The sequence below is a fragment of the Microcaecilia unicolor genome, chromosome 6 (genome assembly GCF_901765095.1).
Source record: "Microcaecilia unicolor chromosome 6, aMicUni1.1, whole genome shotgun sequence".
NCBI classification, from domain to species: Eukaryota; Metazoa; Chordata; class Amphibia; order Gymnophiona; family Siphonopidae; genus Microcaecilia; species Microcaecilia unicolor.
In genome coordinates, this window is record NC_044036.1 from 142,956,421 (window position 1) to 142,970,933 (window position 14,513).

At 41.4% G+C, this 14,513-nt stretch overlaps 1 protein-coding gene across 1 annotated transcript in view; it reads left to right on the forward strand.

Annotated features, from left to right (window-relative positions):
- Positions 1-446: 446 nt before the first annotated feature.
- LHFPL4 (LHFPL tetraspan subfamily member 4) overlaps positions 447-14,513 on the forward strand; it is a 149,603-nt gene continuing 135,536 nt past the window's right edge. Inside the window, exon 1 of the mRNA XM_030206761.1 lies at positions 447-852. Coding sequence (XP_030062621.1) covers positions 447-852 — 406 coding nt within the window. The remainder of the gene's footprint in view (positions 853-14,513) is intronic.

Consider the following 14,513-nt stretch of genomic DNA (forward strand, 5'->3'; position numbering starts at 1 on the left):
GCAAAGATGGACTCCCAGCCGCTGCGGGAAAGGTGCAGGACAGACAGGGCTTTGAAAGCCTTCTGATGCGGCCACCTTTCGCCTGCTGCACACCCCGATGGCCTGTCATTGTGGAAGAGATCTCCGTGTCCACTCCCTGCACACAGTGCTCCCCCGCTGGACTTCGATAGGCGATCCCAGCCCATTTTCCTTCACCAAAGAAAGACGTTGTTGTACGCGACTTTTTGCTTTTTGAATAGATGTGTATGCTGTAGGATCCCCCCCCCCCCCAGTTCCCTCGCCCCAGGTTTTCGCATTTCTAGTGGAATCCAGAAGCAGTTGGGGTTGGAGCCCATCTTCTAATTTTGGTAACGCAGGAGTGATTTCTACTTTTAAGGATTGATAGAGGGTTACTTCACCTCACCTGAGTTGAAGTGTACAAGGGGACCTGCTGAGCCTGGAACAAGATGTTGCCGTCTCAAGAAGCTTCCAAGCTTTACCATGACAATTACATGAGGAACTCCAGAGCCATTGGCGTGCTATGGGCCATTTTCACCATTTGTTTTGCCATCATCAATGTGGTGGTTTTCATACAGCCCTACTGGATAGGTGACAGTATTAACACCCCTAAACCAGGTTACTTCGGTCTCTTCCACTATTGTGTGGGTAATGGATTGGCCAACAGAGAGTTGATGTGCCGGGGATCCTTTACAGATTTCAGCACCATCCCATCAGGAGCATTTAAGGCAGCCGCATTCTTTGTGCTGCTATCCATGGTGCTGATCCTGGGCTGCATCACCTGCTTCGCTCTCTTTTTCTTCTGCAACACAGCCACGGTGTACAAGATTTGCGCCTGGATGCAGTTGCTTGCAGGTAGGGGGTTCCGTGTGCCATTATTGTTGTAGCCTTTATAGTCAATTGACTTTTTATACCACTAAGGGTTGTTAGGGATTTGGGTGCAATGCCATATTAGTGGATTCTACAACAGAACCTTTTAGAGCTATAGATGTGGGTCTGCTTCCCCTTACACCCCCTCCTCCCCTTGCACACACATAGATTCTCTCTCTCTCTCTCTCTCTCTCTCTCTCTCTCTCTCTCTCTCTCTCTAACATAATGTTTCAGATATTCAGAACATGACCGCAGGCTACAAAATGCCTCTGTACAGTAATCCATATTTCTAGGTTTAGGTCTTGTAGCTTTGGATCGAGCTGTACTCCAGACAGCGCCATTACTCCTTCAATGTAGCTTGATCTGAAAATATGGTGGAACTTATTACGCGACCACATGAGGATGAAGACTGTGATATTTGATGGCACTGAAATCTCCCCTCTCCTGGTGATATTGAAATGCTATTTTGATAGAACAACTAAAACTAAAGTAGGTTCTTTTCTTTCAGATACTAGGATGCTAAGTATACCTGTGTGTGTGCACATGAAGCTGTATAGCTGTATAATACACCTTATTACTCGATTGGTATTCCTTTTATCAAACCGTATGTCTCTGCTGACATCATCATGCTATGTGGGCAGAAAGCTAAATTCAAATTTAACTAGTAAAATTATATCGGACCTACGCTGGAAGGTAGAAAAGTAGATAGAGATAAACATTCAAATATTTGCTCAGTCTGAACATTTCCATTTATATATTTTAAAAGTTAGGAGGATATTTGAGGCTCAGTTTCAAAGCACATAGACTTGCAAAGTTGCATATGGTACTATGTAACTTTGTAAGTCTATGTGCTTTCAAAATGAGCACCAGAGTGGGAGTAAAAGTTATAAATCTGGCGACTATTCAGTCTTCCGGATTTTAATAACTTCTACTAGAGTGGATCTAAGCCATAACTGTTTGCAGGAGAAGGAGAGTTGCAAAAGATGCTCATATTTACAGTTTCTGCATCCAAATACAGTTGCTATGGTAGAGGGCACTGCTCTTTTTCTTTAAACTTCTCTAGGTATGTTCAATTCCAAAGTTTTTCTTAGGAAAAAGATTGCTTATATTCATTGGTGACCATATAAATAACTGATAGTTCACATAATTGATCATAAATCTCATACCAAACTATGCTTGAGCACAGAGCATGAAATAAGTGACACTTCTCAAATTACTGGCTCACTAGGAGCGCAATTTACTAAACTGTGGTAAACACTAGAATGGGCTTAGCATGGGACACGTTGAGGCATCCTGTGGAAATTCCAAATGTGTACATGCAAACCATGTGTTAAATTATTTGGAACTTTTCTCGGGGGGGGGGCATGTCTGGGGCGGAGAGTGGGTGTGACGGTATGAATCAGCGCAGCTACATTGCATGGGATTAGCACAGGAAGTCCTTACTACCTACAAAATAGGTGGTGGTCAGGGCTCATGTGCCAATTTTTGGTCATGGCTGTTCAGTATTAGCAATATTAGCACATGTCCATTTATTCAGAAAATGGAAAATCAGCCATTTAATGGTATCAGTAAAAATAGTCTTAACATGCAAGAAAGGCCCACACAAGGGTGTGCTAAGGCCTACTTTTTACTGCAGCTTGGTAAAAGGATCCCTAAGGATTTTAACGACGTGAAAATAAGCTCTTCCTGATCAGAGCTTATGCTGGAGGTACCTCTACTGTTCTAACTTTTAGGTAGTTAGGGATAACTGGAGCACAGGGCTTACAGACAGTGCTTGAGGCTTTGTGGAGCCAGACCTCCATGATAATTTAACATGTGGGTGAAGGTATTTCTCCTAATTAGAAACACACACATGACTAGGTTCAACCAACAAATGCTCATTGATCAGTTTAGAAGAGTAGCAGAAAAGCTCCAAACAATAAATCACAAGATTTGTAATTGGTGTTCCTCACTCTTGTAAGTAACTGAATCTACGGTCTGCTCTGCAACACAGACTGACCCCTTGCAATTTTACATTCCCATTCATTGCCTAAAAAACAAGGTATTAAGCCTGGAGATTTTATTGAGTTTATAATCACTTTTTATAATGATATTTTATGAATGTGAATATTTTACACTTTCTTCTCTCATGCAGTAAATGTGATTCAATTTAAGATGCACCCAGATAGTAAAACCGAGAGATTAATGGAAACCTTTCTTGCCAGGACTGTAGTAATTCACACAGATCTTTTAATCTGCTTCTAGAAATGTTATTGTCTACTAATTTACGATAAGGACATAATTTATTTTGGATTAATAATAATAAGCAGTACAATTAGAAATATATGGATCCAGTTTTTCTTCTAGCATCATAGCAAGGGGAAGGAGACTGACAAGACCCATGTGCATAAGAGGGGGAAGAAAAGGTACATAATCTGTCTCAGAAATTGACTACAAATCTACCAAATTGCCCCTTCAATCAAGCCTAGATGAACATTTGGTGTGTTTTTTTCAGTTGCTGCCCCTTAATTATTGAGGGGCCCTTTTATAGAGTGGAGGTAAGCCCAACATAGGATTACTGCTCGCTATTCTGGAATTACTGCTGGCCCAGCGTGGCCACCAGTAGTAGTTCTGGGTTGAATGTGTGCCATTTCCGGGGGGAAACCCCTCCCCCCAGAAATTGTTAGCATGACGGTAACCTGGCAGTAATCAGGCATCAATGGTTGATGGTAAGGACTCCCCGCCACATGGCCATATAATAAGAGTTTTCTTACCTCATGGCCATTTTGGTTTTTGGGCCTTTTTACCTGCTGCGGTAAAAAGGGCCCTGACAAATAGGAAAAACAGCTCACACCGCTACTGCAGGGCCCTTTTTCCCGCAGTTTGGTAAAAGGACCCCAGAATAAATTACCTTCTGAGCTCTGTTTGATGTCCCATTATGACCAATTTCACATGGCTCTTAAGACCTAGCTATATTCATGATAGTTTTATTACTCTGATTGTATATATGTACCTTGATTTTAGATAGTGGTTGATGATATATTAGTGTTGCGAATTCTATGGAACTTTCGGGTTGGTTTCTAATTTGTACATAGCTTGGATGGCTTAGCTAGTAGGTGGTGTACAAGAACTTTTAATCAGCAAAAAAAGGAGGTAAAATACCTCACATTACCGTGAGATGTGGAAAAAACAGTGAGGAAAAAAACCAAGGAGGATGCCAAAAAACTTTATTGAAATTAAAACTGACCCGACATGGCCGTGTTTCAGCCCAAAGGCCTGCCTCAGGGGTCTTGATCAATCTGGGTGTAGCAGTGTAATTTAATACACCGATGAGAATTGATGCCCAATTATTGGGTAATATAAATCTTATTCCAATCTTTTCTCCTTGACATAATGGCGCGTAAATCAATTGAAAAAAATTTTGATTTACTCGCCATTTTGTCAAGGAGAAAAGATTGGAGGAAGATTTATATTACCCCAAAATTGAGCATCAATTCTCATCGGTGTATTAAATTACACTGCTACACCCAGATTGATCAAGACCCCTGAGGCAGGCCTTTGGGCCGAAACATGGCCGTGTCGGGTCAGTTTTAATTTCAATAAAGTTTTTTGGCATCCTCCTTGGTTTTTTTCCTCACTGTTTTTTCTACAAGAACTTTTAATAAAATAAAGTTGTGAGGGTTGCTGAGGAGTCTTTTACATGTAGCTGCTAAATGACATAAATCAATGCAATGGTGTATATTTGTAAGGTATTTGTTTAAGTAGTGAAAGCCTAATTAGTAAACACCATTTTCTATAGAATAGAAAGCAGGACAGTATTTAATTAAGCCTTTATAAACAGACTTGAGTCCAAAGAGACACAAGCCCAACACATTGGGAATTTGCTGCAGTTAACTTAGGGCCTCTTTTAATCAACCCACACTAGTGACTTCCGGTGCGGTTATGCCGACAAAGTCCATTCAATTTGAATGAGCTCCTTTGGCATTGCTGTGTGGGAAGAGGTGTAATAGAGGCCCCTTAGTCACTGGGTTTCTGGCTGAAAGTAAGGGATCCTCAACTTACCCCTCTGTTTGCTAAGCTGCGTGGCAATGCCAACACAGTCCATTCAGAGTGTAAGAGCTGTGTCAGCATTAGCACACGGCAGGAGTTAGCGCGGCTCAGTAAACAGGGGAGTTAGTCTTCTTTATTAGAATTAAAGCCTAAATGTAGCGCAATATTCTTATCAGGTAAACATGGGGAATGTGTCATACCACTATTTATTTATTTATTTATTGGGATTTGTTAACTACATCTTTAGGAACAGAGTCACCCAAGGTGATGTATAGCAGGTACACTTTAACATACAACTTACAATAGTAAAATGACCAAATATAAACATGAACACAATAAGGGGTCCTTGTACCAAGACACAGGCTTGGTGCGTGGTGATTCGGCCCTACCACTGGGCTACCTCGGGAGCTCTGTGGTAATGCCAACTCCCAATATGCAGCATTTCTGGTACCAAAAAGTTATTTTTAATTTTTTAGCACTGGGGGCTTCCCCAGCGGTAATCAGGCAATGGTAAGGGCTTCCCCACCCCCACAGAAATGGCCATGCAGCAAGGGTTGCACTTACCAGACTGCCACTTCCATTAAAAAAAAAAAAAAGTTCTTTTACCGACAGTGGTAAAAGGAGGCCTTGGCACATGGCAAATCCACACACTGATGCCACTATAGGGGTCCTTGTACAGCCACTTGGAAAAAGGACCCCTAAATAATTTATTTGCATTTTGCTCACACCTTTTTCAGTAGTAGCAGTAGCCCAAGGTGAGCTACATTCAGCTGCACTAGGTTATGTCCTGTCAGGCTCACAATCAAATTTGGTACCTGAGACAATAGAGGGTTAAGAGAATCTTTTACTAAGGCACGCTCACGTTTTTGGCGCACGCCCAAATTGTGGGCGCGCTAAACGTTAGAAACGCCAATGCATTCCTATGGGCGTCTCTAACATTTAGTGCACCCACAATTTTAGCGCACGCTAAAAACATGAGCGCACCTTAGTAAAAGATGCCCTAAGTGACTTACTCAAGATCACAAAGAGTAGCTGTGGGATTTGAGCGATCCTCCTCGATATCAAAACTGGTGCTCTAACCACTAGGCCACTCCTCCACTCAAAATGAGGTAAACTTGGAAATATGATGCAAGTACAATACAAACAATACTATAATAGAAAGCATGGAAGAATATTCAAATAACAGAGATATAATATGATGTCAGCATAATACTAATGAAACACTAAAAAAAGCAGCGCAATAGACATTCAAATAACATAGATATGATGCTATTGCTTTTCTATGTAGCTGAGGGGCCAAGTGCTATGTTAAACACAATTTTGTAACATAAGCAGATCCAAATATTAAATGACTGTCTTCAACAACCAGTTTTATAGACCATCAGAGGTGGTATATTTCACAAGAGTGCTAAAGCCTTATAATACTCATGGCTTGTTGTAGTCGTCATTGGTTCTACTAATGTTAAAAATTTTCATTTTATGTGTTTTCCTTTCAAGTTATTTTAGTCCAAGAATTTTTTTAAGTATCCAAATTTTCAAAATGCTTCAAAAAGCAGCAGAATATTTATCTTAAAATAGCCACCAGCTCAAGGCCTGAATTCAGTTTTGAACTTGTGGGCTGTGAGCCAACTTATCAAACAGAGGGTACTTTACTGCTGCTAGCAATATTTACTTTGGGCCAGCATTAGCAGCTCATTCAGGGGTCCTTTAACCAAGCTGTGGTAGAAATGGCCCTGGGCTAGTGGCGGGGGCCATTTTTGCCACATGCTGCAGCGGAGGAATAGCCTAGTGGTTAGTGCAGTGGACTTTGATCCTGGGGAACTGAGTTCAATTCCACTGCAGCTCCTTGTGACTCTGGGCAAGTCACTTAACCCTCCATTACCACTGGTACAAAATAAGTACCTGAATATATGTAAACCGCTTTGAATGTAGTTGCAGAGTAAAGAGGTGTGTTAGCCATGTTAGTCCACCCTTAAAGGTAATCAATAGAAATCAAACAAAATTGAAACATGGAAAAGAAAATAAGATGATACCTTTTTTATTGGACATAACTTAATACATTTCTTGATTAGCTTTCGAAGGTTGCCCTTCTTCATCAGATCAGAAATAATATTTCTAATCTGATGAAGAAGGGCAACCTTCGAAAGCTAATCAAGAAATGTATTAAGTTATGTCCAATAAAAAAGGTATCATCTTATTTTCTTTTCCATGTTTTAATGTAGTTGCAAAAACCTCAGAAAGGCAGTATATCAAGTCCCATTTCCCTTCCCTTTCCCTTTTTACCGCAGCAGGTAAAAAAGGCTGAACATAGGGTCCAGTTACTGGTGTTTTGCATAAAGGACTCTTTGGCTTCATCCCGTTGGCTGGTTGTGTTTTGTGGCATCCTCTATTCTTGCTTTGGACTTTGAAAATAGCCATGGCCATGCGGTAAGATTGCTCTTATTGCATGGCCATGCAGGGGGCATCACTTACTGCCACCCACTGAGGTGGCGGTAAGGTCTTCTGCACTAACCTGGTGGTAACCAGGTACCACGTAGTGCTGCTCGATTACCACCAGGCTAACACCACATTAAAAATTACAGGCTGATTTTCCCTAGCAATGAAATGGCACTCGCTGGGGCTGGAACTACCACTGGTACCTGTGTTGGGTCGGCGGTAGCACCAGATTAGCGTGTGGTAAGCCTGCATTGAGCTTACCGCCACTTTGCAAATGGGCTCAGTGAGCAGGGCTGCCATTAGGGAGGTGCAAATAGGGGAACTGTCCAAGGTGCTCATATTCCCTTCTCTTGTTTGTCCTGTTTGTCTAATTAGATTGTAAGCTCTGTCGAGCAGGGACTGCCTCTTCATGTTCAAGTGTACAGTGCTGCGTACGTCTAATAGCGCTTTAGAAATGATAAGTAGTAATAGTAGTAGTTATAGCTGAAGAAGATGTAGCCTGTTGGTGGGCTTTGAGGATCCAGCATGTTTAACACTGACCCTCTATGTTCTGTAAGGAAAAGAAGGAAGAACCTTCCAATATCTAATCTATTCTAATACGGAACTTATTTACCACAGAAACCCCAACTGGTGGTTCGAGATGGTTTACAACATAAGAGGCCCACACAGTGTATGGGGAATTACATCAATCACAGTACATTGACTAAAAATAAATGAATAACAATAACTTCAAATTAACAAAATAACACACTCAGACATTATCAATAAAAAAGTTTTCAGTTTCTTTTGAAACTGAACATAATTAGATTCAGTTCTGATACGTTGTGGTAGATCATTCCATACAGAGATAGCATGGAAGGAAAACTTCAAATCTAACTAACATTTCTATAGTAAACCTTTAACAATGAGATGAAGAAAAAGAATGAATGAGAAAAAAGTTGAATTAAAAGATCTGGGCCCCTGTTTACTATGCTAAAATGCTAGAGATGCCTCTACATTCCTTTGGGTGCCTCTAGCGTTAGCACATGCTAATTTTTAATGTGTGCTAAAAACATGGCTTAGTAAACAGGGCCCCTGGTGAATTAATGTGCAATTAATGTACATTTGTCCATTAGATTGTAAGCTCTTTGAGCAGGGACTGTCCTTCTATATTAAATTGTACAGCGCTGCGTAACCCTAGTAGAGCTTTAGAAATGTCAAATAGTAGTAGTAGTAGTAAAATATGAAAAATAGTACATGCAATTTTAAAAATAATTAGAAATTTTAAGGGAAGTCAGTGAAGTCTACGAAGATACCCAGAAATTCTATTGTATTTTTTAATACAGAAAATCAAATGAACTGCTGTATTTTGTATCAGATGGACTTTTCTTAGAAGCATAGAATTTAATCCCATATACAACAAGTTACAATAAACCAAATGGGATAAAACCAACATTTGAAACAATAGGGTAAAATGATGCTTCCATAAGTTATCAACTTGTGGTTCAAAAGCGAGAAAAGAATCCAAAACAAAACCAAGAACTTTTGAGCTATCGTCAACATGTAATAATTTATCTTGAGACAACGTAATTTCAGAAGGGATTAAGATGGAAGGATTCTAAAACCAGAGAACGTTGGTGTTACTAGCATTTAATTTGAGGGGCCTTTTTACTAAGCTGCGTCAGCGCCTACGCACACCCAATGCACGTCAATTTGGAATTACCACCCGGCTACCACATGGCCCGGGCGGTAATTTCATTTTTTACGCATGCCAGAAATTAATTTTAATTTCCAGCGCATGGGCGGTAATTAGCATTTGAACACGCATTGACCATTACCGCCTGGTTAATGCGCGAGACCTTACCGCTAAGTGAATGGGTGGTGGTAAGGTCTCAGACCCAAATGGACATGCACTGATTTTCATTTTGCCGCACGTCCATTTTTGCCCCCTCCCCCCCAAAAAAGGCACAAGAAAATAGTCTTTGCTTGAGCATGAATCTGTTCACCAAGCCAGCTGGTATTTTCAACTATCTGGACAAGAATCTACAATAACATTTTTTCTGCATGAAGTTCACCTCTGAGCAAAACTTGACACTGGTTATGAGGGCGCTAGTAATGCTACGGTTGGATTTTATGGGGCTGACACAGAAGGATGTGCTGCGGTTGCAAATGGTGGAGAATACAGCAGCAAAATGGATTAAGGGGCTTAGGAATTCGAACCATGTCTCACCAGCTTTGAGCCAACTTCATTGGCTGCCTGTTAAACCACATCCAGTACAAGGTTCATACGTTGATATTCAAGGCACTGAATGGCCTTGCACCAAGCTATTTGACGAGTTGACTCGTTGTGCTCCAGGAGAGATGGCAAGTTACATGTACCAAAAGTGTACATTTTATGAGAAAGATGAATCACAGGGATAGATCTCTTCAATTCAGGTTCCTGCAAGTGAGGAATGAAGTGGAGCTGGGTAGTTTAACAGGGGCGTGAAGACTCACTTGTTTACATGTGCATTTTAGGTGGAGGGGTAGCTGGGATGTACCATGTGCTGTCCTGTTGCTATTGAGATGCTGTTTATGCTTATTTTATACTAGGTAGTTTCAGATAATGTGAAATGTAAGTGTAAACATAGAGCCTCATTTTAAAAATAGAAATTGGAATTGAGACTTCCAGGTCAGGAAGTGCTCATTTCTGATGGTATTTTTAAAAAGGATCTCCGGACAAAAGCCCTTTCTAAAATACATGCAGGAATGGTCTTGTATGTGTTAGCACATGCAGCAGGAGAAGTCACTTGACAAAGCTACGTGTGGAAAAAATGAACGGCACTAGCCCGGCTGCTTTCACTTTCACATGTAGCCTGTGTTATTTTACCAACCTGTGTAATTGGCCACCAATTAAGTAGCGAGGCCAAATTGTTTGGTTTCCGTTATGAGGTAGAAATAAACTAGATATGATTCCTTTAACCCTTTAGTGTCCAATGTTCCCATATGGCCTATTAAGGGAACATTGGACATTAAAGGTCTTCGTGTAAAGTCCTGGCTGAAATTAGCACATTTTAAAAACCTCTACATGCCTTTGAGCAGGTGCAAATCCTGATGTGGGACTTCTCAACCCCCTCCCCCCAGACATGGTTATTCCCTTTGTAAAAACGGGAATACAGGTGTAAATTTTAGTCCTGCCCAAATCATACCTTCTTGAAATCTCTACATGTTGTGGATATCTATGTGTAAATAGTGACTTTTTGAAATTGGTATGTGATATAGACATGTAAATGTTATTATATCATGTACCTCTAAGAAAAAGTTCAGTTTTACTTGTATATAAAGAGTCCTGAACTCTCGAACTTAGTAAATAATAGTAAATAATTCAAGATTGATTTTATTCCCATTAAAGCTCTAGCATGTGCTTTGCTCTTAGGCCCAGGTGTTCCAGTCTTGTAAACCCAAGGAACAGAGTGTTTACTCCCCTGCTTTAGAGTTCAGAATCATTTGGATTTAGCTCGCATCTTTTCAGTAGTAGCTCAAGATGAGTTTCGTTCAGGTACAGTGGGTATTTCCCTGTTTCCAAGGGACTTGCAACCTTAGGGGGTCTTTTACAAAGGTGCGCTAGCGTTTTTAGCGTGCGCTAAATACTAGAGATGCCCCTAGGAATGTATGGATGCCTCTAGCATCGTTTCTAGCATTTATCTCACGCTTATTTTTAGCATGCGCTAAAAACGCTAGCGGGCCTTTGTAAAAGGCCAACTAATGGGCTCATTTTCGAAAGAGAAGGACGCCCATCTTTCAACATAAATCGAAAGATGGAAGTCCTTCTCCCAGGGTCATACAAATCGGTATAATTGAAAGCCGATTTTGGACATCCCCAACTGCTTTCTGTTGCAGGGACGGCCAAAGTTCAAAGGGGCGTGTCAGAGGTGTAACGAAGGCGGGACTTGGGTGTGCCTAACACATGGACGTCCTCGACCCATAATGGAAAAAAAGAGCGTCTCTGATGAGCACTTGGTTGACTTTACATGGTCATGTTTTTCTTGCGACCAAGGCACAAAAAGGTGCCTGAAATGACCAGATGACCACCAGAGAGAATCGGGGATGACATCCCCTTACTTCCCCAGTGGTTACTAACCCCCTCTCACCCTCAAAAAATATCTTTCAAAATATTGATTGCCAGCCTCTATGCCAACCTCAGATGTCATGCTCAGGTCTGTGACGATGTCATGCTCAGGTCTGTGACAGCAGTGTGCAGGTCCCTGGAGCAGTTTTACTGGGTGCAGTGCACTTCAGACAGGCAGACCCAGGCCCATACCCCCCCTACCTGTTATGTTTGTGGAGGAAACAGCAAGCCCTCCAAAACCCACCCGAAACCCACTGTACCCACATCTAGGTGCCCCCCTTCACCCATAAGAGCTATGGTAGTGGTGTACAGTTGTGGGTAGTGGGGTTGGGGGGGGGTTGGGGGGCTCAGCACACAAGGTAAGGGAGCTATGTATCTGGGAGCAATTTATGAAGTCCACTGCAGTGCCCCTTAGGGTGTCCAGGTTGGTGTCCTGGCATGTCAGGGGGACCAGTGTACTACAAATGCTGGCTCCTCCCATGACCAAATGACTTGCATTTGGTTGTTTCTGAGATGGACGTCCTTGGTTTCGATTATCGCCGAAAATCAGAAATGACCAAGTCTAGGGGCCACCAAATTTAAGGATTTGGACGTCCCTGACCGTATTTTCGAAACAAAAGATGGACGTCCATCTTGTTTCGAAAATACGGGTTTCCCCGCCCCTGGATAGGGACGTTTTGCGAGGACATCCATATCAAAACATGGACGTCCCTTTCGAAAATACCCCTCTATGTTTGTACCTTAGGCAACTGAGAAGCACGTGACCTGTCCAACAGCACAGTGGGAATTGAAACAGAGTAACCTAAACCCCCAAACCTTTTCCTCTGGGAGGGCAGCAAAGAACTCAGAATTAACAATAGGTCTTGATAATCAAACAAACTCTATGAACCATCAGTACCATACTTTTAACCAGAGGCAGGGTAAGTGATTTTCAAATAGCCCATTTACTTGGGTAAATGGATTTTGAAAATTGCCTTCATTATGCATATACATATATCTGAAACAAAGTTTAAGATTTAAAAATATGATATGCAGTTTCTGGGAGGGGTGGAGTTGGGGTGATCACAACAGTTCACTAAGAAAATCTGGAGGGGGCAAAAGGCTGAAGGTTTGTTCAGGGAATCTGATATCTTCGCACTGGCAGTGCACACAAAAGGGGTCCTTTTACTGAGCTGTACTAAAAGGCAGCCTGCGCTAACGTCAGTGCACGTTTTTGAGGTGCGCTGAGGCCCCCCCTTTTACTGCAGCTTTTGAGGAAAGAGTGTTTTAAAACCAGTAGGTGAAGCATTCTGTCAGCACCACTGGGTTCTGTTTCAAGTCCCTGATGCAGCCCTTTGAGAGGGAACTGCCGCGGGGCTCCTGCAGTCGTTCTGGATTGGCGCATGGAAAACCCCTTGCCACACATCAGCCCTTTAGTAAAAGGGCCCCAAAGACTGGGGGAAATTCTTACAGGTTAGTTAAAATTAAGCACCTAAAGTATGTGCTTTAAGCGCAAATTCTATAACAGTCATTAAGGACTAGATTCTATAATTGACACCTAAAAAACCATGACTATGTTTAAGTGCAACCATTTCACCAATGAAAACCTGGTGTAAATCCCTACATGTAAATTAGGTGCAGATCTCCTTAATTCTATAACAATATGCATAAATTCTAGGAACACCCCCAACCTGCCCATGCTCCTCCCATGGCTACGCCCCCTTTATGGAACCATGCTCTAGAATTTACTCGCACCTCTTTATAGAATACACCTAAAAAGATGCATGCATGAATTCTAATTATTGCCAATTAGTGCTGATAATTGCTCATTCTTGCCCAGTTGTCAACACTGATTGGCTCATTATTCAATTATCAAAAGTATTCTAATGTAACACACACTGGAACTAACATTAATATGTCATCCACATAAGAAAATATCCTTTGCTTGAGCATAAATCTGTTCACTGAGCCAGTTGGTATTTTCAACTAGCTGAACAAGAGTCTATGATAACATTTTTGTGCATGAAGGTCACCTGAATTCTTGCTAACATTTTTGTGCATGAAGGTCACCTCTGAGCCAAACATGACACTGCACTTGCAAATTGGATGCATGTCTAAATTTGCACATGCAACTCAAAGCACCATATATAAAATCCGGGGGGGGGGGGGGGGGGGGGAGGGCTAATTGTGTATTTGCTGGTGTAGAATTCCCAGCCTACATGCAAGACTTTAGATGTGAGAACTTACACTAACTCTATGGCAGGCGTAAATTCTCAAGCCTAATTGCAACAGTTATGTGCATAACTGATAGTATTTTAAAAGCTTAGCATGTAAGTGCTTGGCATGCCTCTGCTCTTTGGTGCCCCTCTCACAGTTCTGCACTATAGAATTTAGACGCTAACATTATGGAATGGCGCTTAAATGCATTTACGCACATAACTGCAAATTAGGGGCAATTAGCACCAATTAACTCCAATAATTACTGGTTATTAAGTATTTCCATGTAACTTCCTTGAGTGTCCCCTAGTCTTTGTACTTTTGGAACAAGTAAAAATCGATTTACTTCTACTCGTTCTACACCACTCAGGAATTTGTAGACCTCTACTACTACTACTACTTAACATTTCTAAAGCGCTACTAGTGAAGGAAGACCTCAATCATATCTTCCCTCATCTGTCTCTTTTCCAAGCTGAAGAGCCCCAACCTCTTTAGCCTTTCCTCATATGAGAGGAGTTCCATCCCCTCTATAACTTTGGTCACTCTTCTTTGAACCTTAGATGGATTGCATTGAAAAGTCATCCCAAAGTAAAGATGTTTATTCCAGGGAGTTTAGGTTTCTATTAACATGATTGTTTTAACATCAATATGATATTGTAAGGACTGGGTACGTGAGAGAAATTTATTTCTGCAACACCAGGATCATGTTTAACAGCAGGTCCCCACTATCTCAGAAGTTCTCATTTGGATGAATAATTGTCACAGGGGTTTCTAACTGCAGCAGCTACTGAATCATTAAATTGTGGGGAAAGTTATGCTGATTGTTTATCATTAAGAGACCTTAAGAAAATAGAAATTGACTGACGTCTACTAACAAATAAGTGTACCACTAAACTCC